Source organism: Martes martes, assembly GCF_963455335.1.
Source record: "Martes martes genome assembly, chromosome: 14".
Lineage (NCBI taxonomy): Eukaryota > Metazoa > Chordata > Mammalia > Carnivora > Mustelidae > Martes > Martes martes.
In genome coordinates this window covers 53,215,380-53,239,912 of record NC_137902.1, presented here as the reverse complement: position 1 = coordinate 53,239,912, position 24,533 = coordinate 53,215,380, and the positions used below count along the sequence as shown (strand labels likewise).

The 24,533-nt window shown below is 36.7% G+C and overlaps 1 protein-coding gene across 3 annotated transcripts in view; it reads right to left on the bottom strand.

Annotated features, from left to right (window-relative positions):
• Positions 1-1,282: 1,282 nt before the first annotated feature.
• P4HA1 (prolyl 4-hydroxylase subunit alpha 1) overlaps positions 1,283-24,533 on the bottom strand; it is an 81,120-nt gene continuing 57,869 nt past the window's right edge. For all 3 annotated transcript variants that reach the window (XM_080822554.1, XM_080822552.1, XM_080822553.1), the window contains exons 10-15: positions 21,088-21,187; positions 10,992-11,045; positions 7,808-7,873; positions 4,455-4,523; positions 3,859-3,955; positions 1,283-2,338 (exon numbers count right to left, since the gene is read on the bottom strand). In XM_080822554.1, the coding sequence (XP_080678680.1) occupies positions 2,268-2,338; positions 3,859-3,955; positions 4,455-4,523; positions 7,808-7,873; positions 10,992-11,045; positions 21,088-21,187 (457 nt within the window). In that variant the 3' untranslated portion in view covers positions 1,283-2,267. The remainder of the gene's footprint in view (positions 2,339-3,858; positions 3,956-4,454; positions 4,524-7,807; positions 7,874-10,991; positions 11,046-21,087; positions 21,188-24,533) is intronic.

The following is a 24,533-nucleotide window of genomic DNA, read 5'->3' as shown; positions in this document are numbered from 1 at the left end:
TATATTGCGGTATAGTGAGCACTCACTAAGGGTGTTCTGTGTGTGCCCCATCTTGGCTGCAGCTGAAGTTGCTTTGGTGGGATGGCTGGGACTGGCATGGGCTAGAGGCCTGGATCTCACTAAGGTGATAAGCCTGCTACAGCGCTCAGACCCTGCCTCCATCCATGCTATCAAACTGAAGGGGAACATAAACCATGGCACTTGCTAGACCCTCCAAACTATAGAGAGTTCCAACAGCTCTGCCATCCTTTGGCACGGTTCCTTTATATTCTAGTTGTTCCTTTTAAACCATCGGGATTTTTTTCTGTGCCCCAGGGCACCCAGGGCTGGCATGCAGTCCTCACTGGTTTTAATGTTCACCATCAAAAAAAAAGATTGCAGTGACCACTGGACTCAAAACTTTTTACAGGATTTTTTTTCTCCTTTCCATTTGTAAAGAAAAATAGTTGGTAATGAAACATGGGAGGGTTCTGTAAGATCAAATACTGAAAGAGTTTATTGATCCTCATGGAGAGTTTGGGTTGAATATAATAAGGAAATCTTTAAGAATGTCATTTCCTTCTGAAATATATATTACTTTTATTCTACTTGCTAAAACACATAAGGTAATAAAGTTTAGTTTCCATTCACTGAACCCCCCCCCATTTTATTTCTATACTTTTGCATTTGCATTGCTTCTAGCATGATTGTTTGTATAAAAAAATCATCTATGGTCACAAAATCTAAGCAGATTAAAATACTGAAGCTAATTCTCAATATTTCTTACCAAAATAGTTGTGGTGGTGAAACAAAGGGTATTTGGGAGAAAGGAATTTTACAGTTGATTTTTTTAATTGGTAAAAGTAATACCTTCTTACCCAAACAAGTAACACTTTCTTCAATTTATATTTAAATAGTGCATAAAGGATAGAAAGCCCTTGTATGAACTAAGATTCACCATAAGAAATGTAAAAAGTTAGTCTGAAAGGTCATTAGTAGACTTCATTAGGGTCACAGCTTTATAGTCCACCTTATTTTTGAATAAGAGAAAGCTTAAGTAACATCAGTGTAATAACTCCATAACCATAGTAAAGTTGTAGAGCTCTTTTTGAAGGAAACTGATTTTGATGAAGTATCTGAAAGTTCAGAGAGCCTCAATTTTCTACCATAACCATGTGACATTAGAGTGCAGGGGGATAAACCTAAGTCCTACACATTAAAAAAAAAAAATCAGGAATCACCTGTTGTCACTATAGCATGCATTCACATTCAAATACGAAAAATACCACACAGAAAACAGAAACATTTTTAAAAAAAGATTTAAGATCATAAATAGGTCATTGTTGTCACAACACATCTCAGAATTGAGAAAAACAAACATTTTGGCTTTTTAGAAAAGATTTTTTATCAATTCCCTCATCATTAAAAGGACTTGTACATTTTAAAATTTCCAGTCTCCTAAGGCACAATATTTTATCAGAATGCCAACATCATCACCCTGCTATAGCAGGAATAAGAGGCAAGGTATTAGCACTAAGAAAAACAGCAAATTTTATGGACAAAATCATCATTTATGAAAAGGGGGGAAAACAGGCTAATGATCATTTTAGTTAAGACCCAGTGTTGTTATACAGGGCTTTGTATTAAAAATTTTTGTTTAAACAAAGTATTTTAACCCAGACTAAATTCACCACAGAGGAGCTATGAGAAAAGAATGGGACTGGGAAAATATAGTATACTTTCTTTAAAAAGATCTGGAAGGAAGAAAAATCAACTTAGAATAGCATATGGGGCAAACATCAAATGGAACCCAGATTAGAAGACTACTTTATTCCTAGTCTTCAGGCAGATCCAGAGAAGTAATATTAGGTAGACCTAATACCTAGGCACATACTTAGTCAAATGGCCCATTCTAGCCTATCCCCTGAACACTGAGATATAGTGAAATACTATAATCAGATGCTTAAACTGTTTTCTTTAGCCAACCAAGAAGTTCTTTAAGATAGAAGTGTAAAAATTCCTCATTTTTAACTCTACCTTGCTTTATCCTCTGTGATACCAACTGAACTTTAAAGGTTTATATGTACAATATGGTGATTTAGTGTTACTTTCAAAAGGAAAAAACCCCACAAAGTTAGTGATTGTCCACAGATGAAACACTGGATGAGGTTCATGACTGAAATCAATCATGGAGTGTTAGTCAATTGTAAACTCTGGAAAGTGAAGACTGGGCAATGTGCATATCAGACACATCAGATTATAACAGGAGAGGAAGGGAAGCCTATTTGTCATTCCAATTCTGATAAGGTGCATGGTCTTCGAAATTCTTGTCCACGTTCATGGAGCCATTTATTGGATACTGTGAAAGGAAAAATACATTAAGATTCTCTATTATCTAACTAATTTAACAAAGTTTCTACATGAGCTATAAGTTCAAGACCAAATAAGATGAAGGCAGATGGTACTTAAGCACTCTTAAAAGCTTTGCTAAATGTTGAAAACTCAATTGATAGTCTATGTATGTGCATTTCCTAAATTTCTGATGTTCAATGAAAGGCTTGAAATGAAACACAATTGGAATTAAGATGTAGGTACAGTCAGAACATGGTTTAACCTGTTTGCAAAATACAATCTCTAACAGACTTTTAAAAAATGAACGTAATGGGGCGCCTGGGTGGCTCAGTGGGTTAAAGCCTCTGCCTTCGGCTCGGGTCATGATCCCAGGGTCCTGGGATCGAGCCCCACATCGGGCTCTCTGCTCAGCAGGGAGCCTGCTTCCCTTCCTCTCTCTCTCTCTCTCTGCCCACCTCTCTGCCTACTTGTGATCTCTGCCTGCCTGTCAAATAAATAAATTAAAAAAAAAAAAAATGAACGTAAAACCTCCACTCTAGAGGGACAATCCTACAATAGATCACTACTATTATGTGCTCATTAAGTTTCCTTAATTTCAAGATATATTGCTTTTCAGTGTATCTCAAATGGAATTTTCTACTCCTCCTATATCTGAAAGCCCAATCAGTGGCATCAATGTGTACAAATATCTAAACTAGGACCCATAATTACTTTTATCTTTTCTCAACTCCTGTTTCCAATCTTTCAGTCATCAAACCCTGTCACTTTTTCTTATATACCTCTTCAATCTCTATACCTCTTCAATCTCTTTACTCTCCAACAGTTTTGCTGCTGCCTTAGTCCAGGCTATCATCCTTGCCCACTTAGACAAGGGTAAAGAGCCTTCTAAAATGTTCTCCCCTTCACTAGCCTCTCTTCATTCTAGTCCAGTGATTGCCAAACATTACCATCATCAGGGGAGATTTTTAAAATCCTAACCATCAGACGTTATTTCTTAGTCCTGCTGTGTCTGATATGGTAGCCCCTAGACACATTTGGCTACTAAATACTTGAAATGTGGCTAGTGACACATATTGAAATGGATTTATGGGGTTAAACAGTATGTTTTTGTTTTCATGTGGCTGGTCATTTGCACTAGCATGACCCTAAGTGTCTCCCTAGCTTCACATGAGTCCTGGCCCTCATCTCTATCAGGCCTGGAAAATACTGCTCTAGCTTCAAGACCAAATTTTAAAATTAAGCTTTGAAGAAGCCTCCCCAATTATAAGGAGTTACCATCTTCTTTATGTCTCTGTACTAGTGTGTACTATACCATATTCTAATTTATCCATTCGCCTGTCTCCATCAGAGACCATTTTAAACTCCTTGAGGGAAAGATGCTATCTTATTCAAGTTGCAATACTGTTAAAATCTGTCATTAAGAATTCTGAGCTGTTAAAAGCAAACTTTTATTACGATCAGAAACTGGCGTGGCTGAATCCCTTTCAATGTTAGGAGAAATCGCAGGAGAATACAGGAAATATTTACCCCATTTGTTTCCAACAAGCACTGGACAGGCCGCATGCCGTGTACTGTAATCTCCTTCTCCACTGGCAAAGAGATTGTACCAGAAAACAGCAGTTCCCTGTGGAGAATAATAAAAAATTATCTCTAAGATAGCAGGTTATCACTTTTTGCAGGAATTAAATTTTCCTCTGTTCCTGTGAGCAAGTACTCATCTATGGCAGCATTATATCTTCTCTAATAAAATTCTAAAAATATGACAATCATTTACAAAATTCTGGTGATCATATGGAAATGTTAGTATCACAAAGTTGCTTAACAAATCTTACAATAGCAAGATGGAGGGATAAATATCATGGAACCCATTTTAGAAATGAAAACTTTTAAGTACTAATCCTTGGTTGTTCATTACTTCTAGGTAATCATGGTAAACTGTGCCATAAAAATATTCAAAATTTTACCTGGTATACCTAGTAAGTAAATTTTACCTAATAAGGCTTACATTATCTCTACCTTTAAAAATGTAATTCATTAATTAAACCATGAAACTGAGGTGCATCTCTTCCTCAGGGAAAAAAATAAAGAGACCCACAAAATTAAAATAAACGAATCAACTTTACCTTTTTGGGCCAAACACTAGCTCCTACTTCAGGAAAAACAGTGGCTCCTCCTGCTGAAACATCACTCATCTGTAAGAATTCCAGAGAAGTATTATCAGAAGCACTGGTACAATAAAGCTAAATATGCCACTGTGAGGAAGACAGGATACCACAGGGAATAGGAGAACATCTGGACTTCTACCTAACGTAGAAAGGTTTGTGCATGCTACTTATTTTGTTTAAAAACTAAGATACAGTTTAGGTTTACATACTTAAGTAAAAAAATAAAAGACATGAGAGAGCCAGGAAGGGAGATAAGGATATCTTTTATATCTTATAGCCAGAGGTAAAAAGACATTATTTAAAACCAATAAATCAAGTAACACAGGGGTATAATTAGGCATTTATAGCACTGAAGTATAACCTCCCTGGGGGCAGGACTTTTCATTTGTTCATTGCTGAGCTTCAGTGTCTAAGAGTAGTAATAGTAGGTGCTCCTACCAGGCATTTATCCAAAGTATATGAAGACACTAATTCAAAAGGATATATGCACCCCTGTGTTAACTGCAACATTATTTACAATGGCTAAATTATGGAAGCAGCCCCAGTATCCACTGAAAGATGAATGGATAAAGAAGATACACACACAATGGAATATTATTCAGCCATAAAAAATAAAATCTTGCCATTTGCAATGACTTAGAGCTAAAGAGTATTATGCTAAGCGAAGTAAGTCAGACACAGACAAATACCATATGATTTCACTCATATGTGGACTCCAAGGGGGAAAAAAGGACAGAAACCAAGAAACACACTCTTAACTATAGAGAACAAACTGGTGGTTACTAGAGGGAAAGTCGGGGGCGGATGGTTTAAAGAGGTGATGGGGATTAAGGAATGTACTTGTGATTAGCACCAGATAATGTATGGAAGTGTTGAATCACTCAATTGTATACCTGAAACTGTATCACACTGTATGTCAACTACACTGGAATTAAAATCTTAAAAATTTTTCAAATGTAACCTAGAATAAAAACACAAATCTTCCAAATGGAGGAAGCACATGGACAAAATGAGACAAAAGAACCACAGATCATAAAGACTGAATCACAAAGCAAAACCCAAGTATGCTACATCCAAGAGTCACATCTAAAACAAGGGACTTAGAGGGGCGCCTGGGTGGCTCAGTGGGTTAAAGCCTCTGTCTTTGGCTCAGGTCATGATCCCAGAGTCCTGGGATTGAGCCCTGCATCAGGCTCTCTGCTCAGCGGTGAGCCTGCTTCCTCCTCTCTCTCTCTGCCTGCTTGTGATCTCTGTCTGTCAAATAAATAAATAAAATCTTTAAAAAAATAAAAAAATAAAACAAGGAACTTAGAAACACTGAAAACAAAAAGATTTGCCCAGCAAATGTTACAGCAACAAAAACAGAGTTTGATCTTAATATGAGGCACAGTTTAAATCAAAATAAAAACATTAAGTGAGATAAATAGGATGTTTTACTATGATAAATACATCATCAGTAGTAGTAAGCAATGAAACACCTGAGAAATGAAAAAATTATGCTAAATGGCCTATCTGGGAATAGTAAAACAATTGGCAGGGAGGGTGAATCACTAACCTAATCAAATGCTATATAATTAAAGGAGAACATAATAATTGGTAATTAACATAAAATCTAATGGTAAAATCTAGCATTTATGGATATTGGACCAAATAATATAGTATCAATATTTGTAAAAGCAAAAAAAATGTTTAATGTCTCTCAAACACCAGGAAAGATGATCACCCTCTCTAATAAGAGAAATGCAAATTAAAGCACAAGAACTATCAATCTAGTAAGTGAAAGATGTACAGATCAAAGTCTGACAAACAACATATAAAGGTGGGATATAAATTGGTACAACTATGGAGAACTCATCTCTAGAAAGTATACAAGATTTCACTGCATGAATTTTGTACAATGTATCAGCTTCTCCCCTAGTTTTCCCTTTGTGAAAACTTAGTTATATTACAGTACTTACATCCTTTTTTTAATGGTATCTTAAATCTTTTTGGAAACAGTTGTAAGAGGGAGGGTGGAAGAATAATGTAGGAAGGTGAGAAGGTAGGTTGAATAGAGGGAATGAGGAATGGAGGAAATAGGGTAAAAGGTGGCAGGGAGCAATGAAGAAAGAAAATGAGACTGAGCAAAGACACCCGATTTTGGTCGGGAGTGAGATAAAACAGCAAAAATAGATGCCATTTTCATATCATTCAAATGGAGATAGGGATGAAAGTGCAATGAAATAAACAAAAAGTCTAGATATAAAATATACCTTTTTAAGTTAACAAAGGTTACAACAATGTAGGAGATTATATTTTCCAAATATTATACCAACAGGTCCTGTCTTACATGTTCTTTTTATGTGACACTGATATTCTTACCGAGTGGTAGGGACTATGTCCTTGTCTCCTGAACCTTGTAATTGCTTTGATTAATAAAATGCAGGAGAAGTAATATTATTTGACTCCTGAGGGTAGGTAATGAAAATGCGGTGCATTTCAACCTTGCTTTTTGTGGAGATATGCGCTCTTGTAATCCAGCCACCATGCTGGAAGAAGCCCAGACCACATGCAGGTATTCTGGACAAAGCCCGTCTCAACCTCAGCCTTCAAAACGACCCCGTGCCAGTCATCCTCTGACTGCAAATGCACGAGAGAGAGCAACAACCAGGAGTGAAGCCTGCTCAACCTCACAACCAAGAGAGATAAAAAGTTATTTTAATCCATTCAGTTTTGTGGTGATTGTTATGAAGCAGTAGAGAACTGGAGCAAATATTATGACCAAAGTTAAAATTATTCATATACCTAAACATATAGAAAAAATTCAAAAATATCGTAAGTTTTTAAACTTTAATAAACAATGTGAAAATGGTTACTCTTAATGGGGCTTCCAGGGTGCTAGAATGTGCTCTTGACCTGGCTGCTGCTTACATCAAATGTGTTCACTTTGTGAAAATTTATCATTATAGTACTTATGATTTGTAAACTTTTTCTGACATATAGCAACAAAAAACTCAAAAAGTTTAAAATGTATATGAGTATATACAGAGATGCCTATATACACATATTAACAGACAGTCCATACTCTAAAATATCAACAATGATTGTTTCCAAGTAGAGAGACTGTTAGTAATTTTAGCATTCTTATTCAGGCTTTAATATTACAAGTTGAAGAGGTTATAAATGCAAAAAACCCCTCCCGTTACTCAGTTGTAAAAACTCTAAATCATAACATCAAATAAGGGCTAAGGAAAACAAATACCTGAACACATCAAAATAAATGTCTTGTAATAAAATCCCATCTTAAAATAAAAATTTTAGCTGTAACTTACATAAAACAGCCATGTAGCAATTCTGTTTCCTGTCCCCAGTTCTTTGAAAGCATCTGGTTCATCTTTCTGTGAATAAAACACAATGAATTCAATAGTATACAATTCAGTAATGCAAATTTTCTAGTGGCAACTAAACACCAGTAGTATGCTAAAGGATATGCCAAAAACCCCAAAAGACTCATTTATAAAGTCTAGTGCACAATATATAGCAGGCACTCAAATACTGGTTGATGCCAATTCAGCATGTACAGTGAATACTTTTGATAAGACCACTATAGGGAAAACCCCCAGATTTATTAGTAGATACTGGCTTTCATTATTTAGGCTATCTACAGATCATTAATAAAATTCATGCCTATAGTTTTGCTTCCAAAAAACAAAAAACCCAAAAAACAAATAAGACATGAGGGCCTTTTAGCCACATTCATGAACTCTACTCTATGTGGGTAAAAGATTTACCTTAAGATTTACTTTGAACTCATGAGCCATTCAAATGTTTACTGCTACTATGCTTTCATTCTTTTGGACAGTCATCACTTTAATCTGGCTGCAGATTTCACATCTGGGCTATTAAAATCTAAATTAGGGGCACCTGAGTCACTCGGTTGAGCATCTGCCTTTGGCTCAGGTCATAATCTCAGGGTCCTGGGATGGAGCCCCGCTTCAGGCTCCCTGCTCAGCAAGGAGTCTGCTTCTCCCTCTCTCTCTGCCCCTACCCCCTGGCTCTTTCTCTGTCTCAAATTTTAAAAAAAACTAAATTAAAATACAATACAGTCTCTTGGCAGTTATCCCAGAAAAATGAAAATGGATTCTTCAAATTTACACACATCTTTATTTGTGATAGCTCCAAATAGGACTGTGATAGCCCCAAAATGTCCTTCAAAGGATGAGTGACTAAGCAAACTGAGATGTGTCCATACCATGAAATAGTACTCAACAATAAAAAGAGCACACTATTAAATTCGGTAAGAACATGAACCTCAAAGGAATTATGCTGAGTGAAATGATCTCAAAAGGATACATACTGCATATTAACCTTATCTAACATTTGTGAAATACAATTATGGAGAAGAACAAGTTGGATTAGTGGTTACCAGCAGTTAGGCACGGGAAACAGAAGGCTATGTGCGTCTCCAGAGCAGTACCCTAAGGGAGTCTGGCAGTGATGGTGCAGTTATGCACCTTGACTGTGGTGGCAGTTTCACAAGCTACACATGTAGTAAAACTGCACACACACAGGCAAATTAGTGTAAATATAACTGGTGAAATATGAATAAGCTTAGTGGCTTGTGCCAATGCCTATTTCTTGGTTTTGATAATGTGCGACAGTAATGGAAGATGCTAACAGTGGGGGAGGCTGAGGGAAGGGTTCAAGAGCTCTCCCTGTATATTTCTTTACTACTTCCTAAGAATCCGTAATGATTTCAAAATAAAAAACTAAAAAAATTTAGTTGCACTAATGTCAGGGCTTGAATTTTATACTCTTTCCCATCATTCAAGATTCTCAGACATTTTTCAATAAATGAAAATAGAAGGGAAAGAAACTAAAAATATATTCTTTACTGGCCTACATAGAAGAATCTAGGATTCTGGGACTGAAGCTGGCCAAGGGCTCTAACACAATAAAGGCTGTTGTCTTTCAAAAGAATATACCCTTATTTTAAAATGGTAAAAGATCAAGATGTTTATTAAAATACCTGAGACAGTTCTTAGAATTCATTTCATTTTTAAAAAATATTTCTCTCTGAATTCATTTTACCTTTAAAAAAAAAAAAAAAGATTTGTTTAACACAGAGAAAGCATGTGCACCATCAAGGGAGCTGCAGAGGGAGAGGGAGAAGCAGGCTCCCCACCAAGCAGGGAGCCTGACATGGGGCTCGATGCCAGAACCCCGGGATCATTACCTAAGCTAGAGGCAGATGCTTAATCGACTAAGCCACCCATGTGCCCCTAGAATTCATGTAATTATGATAAAGCTTAATTAAGATTTCATTTTATATATATATATAATGTATAGCTTAATGTGAAAAAAGAAAAGTTACATCTTTTTAGCAAACTGCTTCAGTATTATTTATTCTCCAGTGTTTTTCTACATCTATTTTGTATTTTTTAATTTTCCTGGCTCAGCATATTCTTATAATCTCTTCAGATCATCACTAATTTTCTGATTTACATCAACAGTCTCTAACCTGTTTTAATTTATCCAAACTTTAAATTTCAACAGTTTTTTCTCCCTATAGCTTCTATTTGTTTTTCAAATATGTTAAATCATTTTCAAAGTTTAATATTTATCCTTCTATTTTTAAGAATGTTATACAGTTATTTTATATGCTGTACCTGATAACTGAAGTACCTAACATCCTGGGAGCATCTAAATCTGTTGGGTACTTCAGTCTCACCAATGGTGTCTTATTACTAGTTAGTGATTTCTTTTTTAATATTAGAGTTCATATTTGGCTGACCTTAATCTTTAAAATTCCTGAGGTGTTATAATGAGGATGACTGTTTTCAGGGAGGAGTACCAAGGAGTACTACCTAACTGAACAAATTTGCTCTTCAAGGGTAGTGAAAATTCAAATCCAAGGTTCATGTGGGAGCACGCCTATGCTTTCAAACTCCCAGAAAAGGCTCTCATACACATTGCATTCCCCCATCCCACACCCAGCCCCAACCCGGGTGATGACAGGCAACTCTCCTTAAGGCTCATAACTCAAAGCAGATTATTTTCAAGGCTATTCTTTCTCTGAGAATATAATCCTTTTGGGGATTCGAGTTTTATGCATGGGTCTCTCAGGTTCAGTAGCTTACACAGTGGTAGGTCCTCTCACAGAGCTGTTAGGCTCCAAAGCTCTCGACTCTTGGAGGCACATGGCTCAGCTTCAGCTTTTTTGCCACCCCCTTTAACTCTAATTTTAGTTTCTAGGTTTTCTTTGTTCATTTTGCCTTTGGGAATTTCCTTTACTTTCTTCCAGGCTCAGCAATGCATTTAAAAGTATCTTTTTTTTTTTTTTTTTACTGTGTATCTAAGGGGTTTTTACTGCTAAAAAGGTTTTATAGGGTCTCTATTCCACCATACTTCCACAAATTGCAAACAGACTATAAGTTTTTAATACTAAAAGAACAGAATTAACATGTCATGCCTGAGCTTCAGTAGAATGCCTATGTTCATTTTTTTTTAACTTACCCGTGCAAAATCAAAATGGGGTTCATACTGTCCTCCAACTCCATAATTTGCTACCTGAAGGAGAGGAACAAAGTACGCATTAAAAAGAATCAAGACTACTATTCAAAAAATTAATAAGTCCTATTTTGGTGTCTTATATGTCATGGTTATGTACTCCTAGAGAAATGAGAAGCAAAGCAGTTTAAATGAATGAGAGTTCTTAAGGAACCAGGATAAAAATCTAGGATAGCTACCACAAGATTATTTTAGAACCTTAGTTAATATGCTTTTCTTTAGTAAATGTTTGGGGTACATGTTTTCCTCTAATACATAACTTAAACTAAAATTTGAGTTAGAATTTTAAAATTAAAATGTTTAGAATTAAAATTTTCTAGGATAGAGTTTTGAGGTTTCTATTATTAATTTTTACTAAACACTTTCCTTTGGAGTTTAAATCAAGACTCATATTTTCCAAAGCCCAAAATGCTGGGAAACTCCCAATCTATTTTAATAAAATTTCCTCCTACATATTTTTTTTTTATCCTAAGGTAAAAGAGGGAGGAAGTTAACATGAAACTTAATTATTCCTGCTGGAGGGTGCTAACAATTTCAGTTGGTAATGACAATCCCAGTGTGAAGCAGCAAAAGAAAGTAAGAAAAGTATCTGGTCTGAGTGTAAGTTCTAGCTTTCTTAGTTATAATATAGTTAACTTTCAATACAATCTCAGTTTTCTTATTTGTAAACTAAGGAGAAAAAGATATCCTCCTTAACTCCTTCCTTGCATCCCAATATGACAACATGAAAGGAGAATGGGATTTAAACAGCACTGCTGATGAAATGAAAGGAGAATATATTTAAAAGAGTGTTGCAAAGTCCAAGTCCTATGTAAATTATTACTCTGGATATTTGATTCCTTATGGTGTAGATATGTTGGGTTGGATCAGCCTACTAAGTCTACTAAGTAAAACTGTATCAAGTAGCTTGAAAAATTCTGTGAAGGTTAAGCAAATGAGAATAAACATAGATCAGGAAAGAAAAAGATATATACAAGAGTTTTTAATAATATAATGAATACCAAGGAAGCTGTAGATTACCAATGAATAAGTGGCAACTTAAGCAAATTTAAGTATAGACAACCCTTCTTTGCACAGTTCCAAAATGCACATTTAGCTAATCATTAACACCAGACCCCTAAAAACATAGTTTAAATTTCAGTTACCACAGCATATTAACTGTAACTGCATAAAGTACTAATGTTGCCACTAGCACTTTAGACCAGAAATTACTACGTAAGTAACTGCTGCACATCATGATCAATTACCAATCCTATCACTTCTATCAAAGTCTATCAGTGACTGGTCACTGCATATCTGTTATTCAGTTCACACACAGGCAGCAAAATATGTAATTGTGTTTCCTCCTCATGTGAGATATTACAAAAATGGATAGCTGGAAGAGGGAACTGGCTAACAAAAGTTAACATACAGCACAGATATGGAAAGTTAATGATGCTGTTAAGTAAAATTCAAATCAAACCTAAATGGGGACACAGGAAGAAGAACTGACAAGGGAGAATGTTTCCATTTGTGCTATTCAAGAAACTCTAGATATGCAGCCAGAGGAACTTGGTGAAGGCAAACTTACTAACATATGGAAAGTGATTGTGATGGAAAGGAGAAAGATGTCTTGGAGGAAGTAATGTTGGAAAGAAATTTTCACAATAAAAAACAAAAACCCCTCATGGATACTTTATATTAAAAGCACAAAGGATAAAATGTTGAAAACCCAAACTTGTAAGTATGACAATTTGCAAACGCAGAGAAAACATGCTTACTCTGTATCATTTCACAATGAGAAGGAAAGGAATGTTTAAACTATTCTTGATAAGTGCAAAGAAATAAAGCACTTTAATTCTTAATACCCATAAATTACTAAGACAATTCAGTAGGGAAGAATCATTTTTTAAACACATGATGCTGGAACAATTGGATATTCACATGAAAAGAATGAAATTAGACCTCTACCTCATACCATATTCAAAATTGACTCAAAATGGATCAAGATCTGAATGTATGGATAAAACTGTTAGGAAAAAACACAGGTGTAAGTAAATCTTTGTGACCTTGCATTAATTAGGCAATGGTTTCTTAGACATCTAAAGCACAAGCAATCAGGGACTAAGATGGCAGAGTAGGAGAATCCTAGGCTCACTTTGTTCCATGGATATACCTAGGTAATGCCAAAATCTGCGTAAATTACCCAGAAAATGACCTGAATACTGACAGAACAGACTCTCCGCAGCTAAATGTGAAGAAGAGGCCACAACAAAGAGGGCAGAAGGGCTGAGACATGGCTGTGAGCCAAACAGACTGTGAGACTGCCTACGGGAAGGAAGGACACAATGAAGTGGAGAGGGAAGAGGAACAGACCTCTGCCCCAGGCATGGGGGACATGCACGGTTATATGCGTATGATGAATTCCTATAACATCTGGCTTTGCAAATCAGAGAGGCCTGACTTCTCAAGTTCTTACAATCAATGGGGCTTAACACTTGGAACTTTAACAATCACCAAGCTCAACTCTTGGGAGCTGGAGGGCTAGAAGAAACTGAGTCCCTGCCCTTAAATAGACAATGCAACAGAGAGGTGAAGATAAATACACACCCCTCAGACCGTGCCCTAGCAGGGGGCTGGTCTGACTGCAGACCCTGCCCCCCGAAAAAAGCTTCTCAGGGCACAACACAGGAAAAGCACCCTGCAGTCTGGTGCTACCACATCTTTGGCAAATGTCTGCTCTGACTCAACTTAAGGCCAGAGCAGCCCCAGAATGGCCCACTAACAACACAGGGACGAAAGCCTGTTCACAATAGTCAAGGAGAGCCATTGCATATGGATGGACTAAAGGCAAACATGGCTCAGCCAGAATAGTAGGGTGCATGTGACATACAGAAGAGACACCCCTGGAGCACTGGGTTTTGGTGAACAGGACACACTGCACTGCAGGGCACTACAAGACCTCTTCTGCATAAAGCCACTACTTTCCAGAGGAGGAGACATAGCTGACTTACACACAGGAATAGATACAGAGTCAGACAAGTCACAAAATGAAAGAAGAGGACAAAATTACAAGAGACCTAAGTGAAACAGAGGTAAGTAATATACCTGATAGAGAATTTAAAGTAATAGTCATAAAGATATTCACTGGACTTGAGAACAAAATGAAGGACCCCAACAAAGAGACAGAAAACATAAAAAAGAACCAATCAGAGATGAACAACTCAATAACTGAAATTAAAAATACACTAGAGGGAATAAACAGCAGAACAGAGGAAGTAGAAGAACAAATCAGCGACCTGGAGGACAGAATAGTGGAAAAAAATCAAGTTGAACAGGAAAGAGAAAAAAAGATAAAATAGACTAAGAGAACTCAGTGACACCATCAAACCTAGTAATATTTGCATTATACAGATTCTAGAAGTCAAAGAGAAAGAAAAGGAAGCAGAAAATTTATTTCAAGAATAATAGTTGAAAAGTTCCCAAATCCGGGGAAGGAAACAGAAATCCAGCTCCTGGAGGTACAGAGAACCCTCAACAAAATCAACATGAAGTTCCACACCAAGACACAATGTAATTAAAATGGCAGAAAGTGGTGACAGTGAATTTTAAAAGCAGCAAGAGAAAACAGTTACATAAAAAGAGAAACCACATAAGGCTACCAGCAGATTTTTCAACAGAAAACTCTGTAGGCCAGAAAGGAGCGCCAGGATATATTCAAAGTGCTGAAAGAAGAAGAAAAAAACCCTGCAGGCAAGAATTCTCTATCCAGCAAGGCTATCATTCAGAATAAAAGGAGAGATAGCTTTCAGACAAACAGCAATTAAAGAAATTCATGATCACTAAACCAGCCCTATAAGAAATGTTAAAGGGTGACTGAATAGAAAGGAAAGACCATAAGCAGAATAAGAAGAGTAGGAAGCACAAAAGCAATAAAATTAAGCCTATCTATAAAAATCAATCAAGGGTTTCAGAAAATAAAAGGATATACAGTATGACACCATATACCTAAAATGTGGGGGGCGGGTAGAGGAGTAAAAACTTAAGTGATCTACTTAATATAGATGGCCATATGCATATGATGTTTTATATATAAACCTCATGGTAGCTACAAATCGAAAACTGGTAATAGATATGCAAAAATATAAAGAGAAAGGAATTCAAGTGTATCACTAAAGAAAGCCATCAAAGCATGATAGAAGAGAAAAAAAGAACTACAAAAGAAACCATAAAACAAGTAACAAAATGGCAATAAGTACATACCTGTCAATAATTATTTTGAATGTAAATGGACTAAGGACTCTAATCAAAAAACAGGGTGACAAAATGGACTAAAAAAACAAGACACAACTATATGCTGCCTATGAGACTCACTTCAGACCTAAAGACACATGCAGATTGAAAGTGAAGGGATGGAAAAGAATGTATCATGCAAGTGGAAATGAAAAGAAAGCCAGGATTGTAATACTTATATTGGACAAAACAGATTTTAAAACAGACTGTAACAAAAGACAAGGACACTTTATAAAGGGGACAATCCAATAAGAAGATATAACAATTATAAATATTTATGCACCCAACATGGGAGCACCCAAATACATAAGACAGCTAGTAACAAACATAAGGGAGTGGGCACCACGTGGCTCAGTGGGTTAAGCATCTGCCCTCAGCTCAGGTCATGATTTTAGAGTCCAGGGATGGAGCCCCATGTTGGGCTCTCTGCTCAGCAGGTAGTCTGCTTCTCCCTCTGCCCCTCCCCCTCATTCCTGCTCTCTGTCACTCACACTCTCTCTCAGATAAATAAAATCTTAAAAACACACACAAAGGAAATAATAATACAATAATACTAGGGGACTTTAACACTCACATAAATGGACAGATCATTCAAGCAAAAAAAACAATCAGTAAGAAAAGAGGCTTTGGATGACATACTAGACCAGATGGATCTAACAGATATACTCAGAATATTCCACCTTAAAACAGAACACGCATTCAAGTGCACATGGAGAAACAGAATATACATTCAGTTCACGTGAACCGTTCTCCAGAATAGATCATACATTAGGTCACAAAACAACTCTCAACAAATTAAAAAGATTAAAGTCATACCAAATAACTTTTTTGACCACAATGCAATAAAACTAGAAAGCAACCACAAGAAAAAATCTGGAAAGAACACAAATACATGGAGGTTAAGTAACATGCTACTAAGCAATGAATTTCAACAAGAAATCAGTATGAAAAATACATGGAAACAAATGAAAATGGTTCAAACAAAATCTTTGGGATGCAGCAAAAGCTGTCCTAGGAAGGAAGTTTACAGTAAGACCTACTTCAAAAACAAGAACAATCTCACATACACAACCTAACCTTACCTAAAAGAACTAGAAGAACAACAACCAAAACCCCAAACCAGTAGGAAAAAGAAAATAATAACGATTAGAGCAGAAATAAATGAAACAAACTGTGAAAACAGATCAATGAAAACAGGAGCTGATTCTTTGAAAAGATCAACAAAATTGATAAGCCTCTAGCCAGACTCATCAAAAAAAAAAAAAAAAAGGATTCAAATTAACAGAAATGAAAGAGGAGAAATAACAATTGACACCACAGAAATACAAAGAACTGTAAGACAATGTTATGAAAAATTATATCCCAACAAATTGAACAACCTAGAAGAAATGGGTAGGTTCCTAGAAATGTATTAATCTCCTAAAACCAAATCAGGAAAAAAACAGAAAACGGAGCCTGATTTGGCAATGGAACTGAATCAGTAATCAAAAACTTGCAACAAACAATTGTCCAAGAGCAGAGGCTTTAACCCACCGAGCCACCCAGGTGCCCCTCCATTCTTATTCCTTTTATTCAACATGGTACCGGGAGCTGTACCCATACCAATCAAACAAGAAAAAGAAATAGAAGGCATTCAAATTGGTAAGGAAGAAGTTAAACTTTCATTATTTGCAGATGACATGATACTATATATAGAAAACCCTAAAGACTCAACCAAAGAAACTACTTGAACTGATAATTCAGTAAGATCACAGAATACAAAATCAATATACAGAAATCCATTTGCATTTCTATACATTGATAATGAAGTAGCAGAAAGACATGAGGAAAACAGTCCTATTTACAATTTAACTAAAAATAATAGCTAGGAATAAACCCAACCAAGAAGCTCAAAGACTTGTACTCAGAAAACTACTTCAAAGAAATTGAAGATGACTATAAAACACTGATGAAAGAAACTGAAATGGAAAGCTATTCTATGCCCATGAACTGGAAGAACAAATACTGTTAATATGTACATACTGCCCGAAGCAATCTACAGATTTAATGCGATTCTTATCAAAATACCAACAGCATTTTTTACAGAACTAGAACAAAGAATACAAAAATTTGTATGGAACCACTAAAGACCTCCAATAGCCAAAACAATCTTTTTTAAGATTTTATTTATTTATTTTGGGAGAGAGGGAGAGAGTGAGAGAGACAGCACAAGCAGTGGGGAGGGGCAGAGGGAGAGGGAGAAGCAGAGCCCCTGCCGAGCAGGGAGCCAGACTTGGAGCTTGTTCCCAAGACTCTGGGATCATGGCCTGAGCCAAAGGAAGACGCTTAACTGACTGAGCCACCCAGGTGCCCCCTAGCCAAAGCAATCGTGAAAAAGAATAACAAAATGGGAGGTATCATAATCCCAGATACTAAGATATACTACAAAGCTGTAGTAATCAAAACAGTATGGTATTGGCACAAAAACAGACACACAGATCAAGAGAATAGAATAGAAAATAAACCGATTATATGGCTAATAAATCTTTGACAAAGGAGGCAAGAATATGCAATGGGAAATACAGTTTCTTTAACAAATGGCATTGGACGGGGGGGCTTGGGTAGCTCAGTGGGTTAAAGCCTTTGCCTTCGGCTCAGGTCATGATCCCAGTGTCCTGGGATCAAGCCCCGCATCCGGTTCTCTGCTGGGCGGAGAGCCTGCTTCCGCCTCTCTCTCTCTCTCTCTACCTGCCTCCCTGCCTAATTGTGATCTGTCTGTCAAATAAATAAATAAAATCTTAAAAAAAATGGCACTGGGAAAACTGGAGAGCAACACACAGAAGAATGAAACTGAACCACCTGCTTATACCATACACAAACATAAACTTGAAATGGATTAAAGAACCAATGTGATACCAGAAACCATAAAAATCCCAGAAGAAAGCACAGGCAGTAATTTCTTTGACATTGGCTGTAGCAACATATTTCTAGACATGTCTCTTGTGGCAAGGGAAACAAAAGCAAAAAAAGACTATTGGGACTACATCAAGATTAAAAGCTTCTGCACAGCAAAGGAAACAATCACAAAACTAAAAGGCAGGGGCGCCTGGGTGGCTCAGTCATTAAGCATCTGCCTTCGGCTCAGGTCATGATCCCAGGATCCTGGGATCGAGCCCCACACTGGGCTCCCTGCTCAACAGGAAGCCTGCTTCTCCCTCTCCCACTCCCCCTGCTTGTGTTCCCTCTCTCTCTGTGTCTCTCTGCCAAATAAGTAAATAAAATCTTAAAAAAAAAAAAAAACCCTAAAAGGCAAGCTACTGAATGGGAGAAGATACTTGCAAACGACGTATCTGATAAAGGGTTGGTATCCAAAATACAAAAGAACTTATACAACTAAACACCCAAAACACAAACAATCCAATTTAAAAATGGGCATAAGATATGTGAACACACATTTCTCCAAAGATGACATATAAATGGCCAACAAACACATAAAAATGTGCTCAACATCATTCATCATCAGGAAAATGTAAATCAAAACCACAATGAGATACCACCTCACACTTGTCAGAATGGCTAAAATGAAAAATGCAGAAACAATAGGTGTTGGTGAGGTTGTGGAGAAAAAGGGACCCTCATACACTATTGGTGGGAATGTAAATTGGTGCAGCCACTGTGGAAAACAGTATGGAGGTTCCTCAAAAAATTAAAAATAGAATTACCACATGTTCCAGTAATTCCAGAATACAAAAACACTAATTCAATAAAATATGCACCCCTACATTTATTGCGGCATTATTTACAACAGCCAAATGTAGAAGAAACTAAAGTGTTCATTGACAGATGAATGGATAAAATTATGGTATATAAACACAATGAAATATTACTCAGCCAAAAAAAAAAAAAAAAGAATGAAATCTAGCCACTTGCAACAACATGGATAGATCTAGAGAGGATAATGTTCAGTGAAATAGTCAGAGAAAGACAAATACCATACGATTTCACTCATATGTGGAATTTAAGAAACAAAGGGAAAAAGAGACAAACCAAAAAGCAGACTTAACTATAGAGGATGTACCAGACAGGAGATGGGTGGTGGGGATGGGTGAAACAGATGACAGGAATTAAAAGGACACTTATCATGATGAGCACTGAGTAATGTACAAAACTGCTGAATCACTATATTGTACTTCTGAGACTAATATAAAATTTTATGTTAACTATGCTGGAATTTAGTAAAACAGAAAGAAAAGAAAAAGAAACCGTAAGCAACTAAAAAAAAATCCCAAAGCCAAAAAACAAAAAAAGACCTATCAGACTTCATGAGAATTAAAAATGTTGTGCCAAAGGACACCATCAAGAAAATGAAAGATAACCTACAGAATGGGAGAAAATATTTGCAAACCATATATCTGATAACGCTCCTATATCCAGAAAGTGAAAAGAACACTTACAACTCAATAAAAACCACAAACAACCCAACTGAGAAATAGTCAAAGGATTTTTTTTTTTTTAGATTTTTATTTATTTATTTATTTGACAGAGATCACAAGTAGGCAGAGAGGCAGGCAGAGAGAGATAGGGGAAGCAGGCTCCCTGCTGAGCAGAGAGCCCAATGCGGGGCTCAGTCCCAGGCCCTTAGATCATGACCCGAGCTGAAGGCAGAGGCCCAACCCACTGAGCCACCCAGGCACCCCTAGTCAAAGGATTTGAACAAAATTTTTTTCAAAGAAATAAAAGGCAAATATGCACATGAAAAGATGCTCAACATCATTAGCCATCAGGTAAATGCAAATGAAAGCTATAATGAGAAAAAAAAAACAGACAAGAACAAGTGAACAACTGTAATCCTCATACACTGCCAATGGAATTATAAAATCGTGCAGCCATTTTAGAACATAGTTTGGCAATTCCTCAAATGTTAAAGTTACCACATGACTCAGTTATTCCATACACACACACGAGAAATTTATGTTTGTACAAAAACTTGTACACAAATGTTCATAGCAGCATTAGTCATTATAGTCAAAAAGCACAAACAAACAACCCAAATATCCTTCAGTTGATAGATACATGAAGTTGTGGTACATCCAAACAATGGAATATTGTTCAGGCATGAAAACAAATAAAGTGCTGGTACACTGAAAACATTATGTTAAGTGGTATCAGCCAGATTCAATAGGCCACATATTTTATTATTCCATTTATATGAAATATCTAGAAAAGGCAAATTCATAGACAGAAAGGAGATTAGTAGTTGCCAGGGGCAGTGGGGAGAGGGAATGGAGAGTGACTGCTTAAAGTTTTTGAAGTGATGAAATAGTCTTACAATTAGATAGTGGTGATAGCTGCATAACCATGTGCATATAATAAAACCAGGGTAAATTTTATGGCATGTGAATACTATCTCAATAGAAAAGAGAAAAAGACACATTTAAAAAAAAAAAAATGCCCCTGGTTACCTGACAGGTTTAGTTAGGAATGACAAAAATTATAGTGTGCTTAATATAGTATTACATACTGTTCATTCCCTATATATTTATACTTAACAGTTACGAGTTTTTAATGTTTTGTAAAGAAATTTTAGAGACCACAGACTAATCCTAATTTTTCCCATTAAGATCAGTTTGCTTGGTTTCAGCTTCCAAATTCACTTTTAGGGTCCCAAATTCTCCTATAATACCTATCCAGTGCCTGTACAATGTTAGGAAATCTCATCTGAAGCATATTTTGAAAAAGCATAAAGAAATAATGTGATAGAATGTAGTTTAAGGATAATGTGATTACCTACCTGTAATTCCTCTGCTGTGGAAACATCTAGTCCTGTTAGATCTTGTATTCTCATATTAATTCGAGACACCACAGGGTTTTCATAGCCCGAGAGCCAGGCACTAAGAACAAGAAGAAAATATTACTTATTATGTTTCAATACAGAAAGACTAATAGCCATCATTTTAAAAGCCAAAATATATGGGACAATAAGCCTTTATCTATAAGCATTTAGTCGGCCTGCTTGTTTGATACAATTTTTACTAAACAATGTTGTAATTTTTAAAAAAAATGCTATGTTTTACAGTTAAAGGTTAGAAAAGAAAAAACTCATTTATTACAGAGTTTCTTTGGAAACAGTTGGATTAATGTAAGAAGGCTATATAGGGCTATAACATTGAGAATTCTTAAAAATTCTGTAAAAATACACACCAAAGTGAAAACAATTTTTCTTTTTAAATAAGGTATAAGAACTGACTGGGGTGGAGGTCATAGGGTTTTTAGCCTGATTTATATAGTATAAATATTTTATAAGAAAAAAAAAATTCATGTAGGGGCGTTTGGGTGGCTCAGTCAGTTAAGTATATGACTCTTGATTTCGGCTTAGGTCATGATGCTCAGTGGGGAGTCTACTTTGGATTCTCTCTCCCTGTCCCTTAGCCCCTTGCCCTGCTCACACATTCTTTCTCTCTAAATAAAATAAATCTTTAAAAAAAAAAGAAAAAAATTCATGTGTTACTTGCATAAATAAAAATAAGTTTTTAAAGATATCAAAACACACCCAGTAGGACGACTATAATAAAAACAGGTGGACAGGGGCACCTGGGTGGCTCAGTCAGTTAAGTATTCAACTTTTAGCTCAGAGCCTGATCTTGGGGTCTTGAGTTCAACCCCCATGTTGGGTTCCATGCTGGGCGTGGAGCCTACTTAAAACAAAACAAAAAGATAGACAATAACACGTGCTGGTGAGAATGTGAAGAAACCCTCACACATTGCTGGTAGGAATGTAAAAATGGTACAGCCACTTTGGAAGACAGTTTAGCAGTTCCTCAAACTGTTAAACATACAGTTACCATAGGACTCAGCAATTCCACTTCCAGATATATACCCAAGAGAAATTAAAACATAAATTCGTAAGTTCATACAAAAACTTGTACATGAGTATTCACAGCAGTATTATTAATAATGGCCAAAAAGTGGAAATAATCCAAATGTTCACCAATTGATAAGTAATACATAAAATGTGATACATCCGTATGATGGATTATTGTGCCCTAAAAAGGAATCGGATACTGATACGTGCCACTATATGGATGAACCTTGAAAACATGGTATTAAATAAATAAGATACAAAAGACCACATACTAGGATTCCATTTATAGGAAATATCCAGAATAGGCAAATCAACAGATAGAGAAAGTAGATGATTGGCTGCCAGAGGAAGGAGGAAATGGGGAGTCACTGCCAATAAATAACAGGCTTTCTTTTTAGGGTGATGGGAATGTTTGGAAATTAGATAATGGTAAAGGATGCACAACTAAAAAGACTAAAAACCACTGAATTATACACTTCAAAGAGTGAATTTTATGGTATGGGAACTACAGCTAAATTAAAAAAGGCACCCCAAATTAAACTATCTCCTTTGCATATGCTTTTTTCCTGGTCTTTCAGCCTTTTTCTTTCTTCACTTCTCTCATCAACCTGACTTCATGATCCATCATTTCAACAACATTCTCACTAAATGCCTAAATTAAACTGTCTGGCAAAAATACTATCCTCAATGAATTTTTTTCTCTAAGCTCATACCTGTGTTACCAAACCCTCCTGGAAAAAGTCATGAAATAGGACAAATGTGTTCCACTGATAATTCAAGAACATCAACTTCAAATGGGACCTTCCTACTCCTACTCTCAACCCACCTCAGCTTCCCCTGTCTCTCAGTACATACCCCCTACTACTTCAGAGACAATAGAAACCATACAACCTACCTACATTTGCATCTGTCTGTTCTTTTGGTTCATCTAGCTTCTTCATTCTCGTTCCAAAGAGGAAAATTCTCTCCATAATCTAAGGTTAATCCTCTGCCTTAGATTCTGTAATTTTCTGACATTTTAGGAAGCACATAAATCATTGATTAGCCCTTTTCTCTCCTACATAATCAGCTTTCTTTCCCAATTCCTCCCACACCTTTTAATTGAGCTTAAGTCTCCCTTCCCTTAAATAAATAAATAAACATTGGGTGCCTGGATGGCTCAGCTGGTTAAATGTCTGCCTTTGGCTCGGGTTATGATCTCGGGGTCCTGGGATCGAGTCCTGCACCAGGCTCCCTGCTCAGTGTGGAGTCTGCTTCTCTCTCTACCCCTCACCCCACTTGTGTGCTCACTTGCTCTCTCAAATAAATTTTTAAAAATGTTTTAAAAATAAACAAAAACATTGAAAATTCTTTCCCTCAGGGCACCTGAGTGGCTCAGTGGGTTAAGTGTCTGACTTCAGCTCAGGTCATGACCCAGAGTCCTGGAATCAAGTCCCAAATCAGACTCCCTGGTCAGCAAGGAGTCCGCTTGTCCCTCTGCTCCTCCTCCCACTTGTGCTTGTTCGCTCTCTCTCTCAAATAAAATCTTAAAAAAACATTCTTTCCCTCAAGGCCTGTCTTCCTCCAGCTACCAACCTCTTTTTCCTCCCTCTGTAAGGCAACTTTTTCCACAGACTTCATTTCTTTTTTAAGATTTTATTTTTAAGTAATCTCTACACCCATTGTGGGGCTTGAGTTTACAACCCCAAGATTAAGAGTTCTACCAGCTGAGCCAGCCAAGAGCCCCAATTCTTCGTTTCTTAATCCATTCCAATCTAGCTTCATTCCCTTACCACTCCATCAAAACTGTTCTTGCTAATATCACCCATAACTACTGTGCTACTAAAGCTAACAAGATTTTTCCAATTCTCCTTGTATTTGCTCTTTTAGTCGTAGCTAACTGTTCATCCTTTCTTGAAACTCCTCTTCACTAATTCTCCAGGATTCCTTCAGTCTCTCTGGTTGCTCGACTTTGGTCTCTCCCACTATATTCTGTCTCTCTCCATGTGCCCCAGCATCACTTCTTCAAAAACATGTTCCATCTAACCCCAAGGCTAGTGCACATGCTCTTCTCTTTGCCCAGAATATTCTTCTTCACTTTGCAAAGATCAGACTTTAGATTATCATTTTAGTCATCCTTCAGAGAAGACTTCCTTGACTCCTCCCTATCAAAACTGCTTTATTTTTATTAAGAGGAAAAGGAAGGTGGAGGAAGAAGTTGTTTTTCCTAATCACATTAAATTGACATGACATGCTATTAAAACTGAACTAGGATAGGGGCGCCTGGGTGGCTCAGTCGGTTAAACAGCTGCCTTCGGCTCAGGTCATGATCCTATATGTTCTATTCTATAGTTCTAGATCCTATATAGTTCTATCAACTATACTTGGCCCTCGGG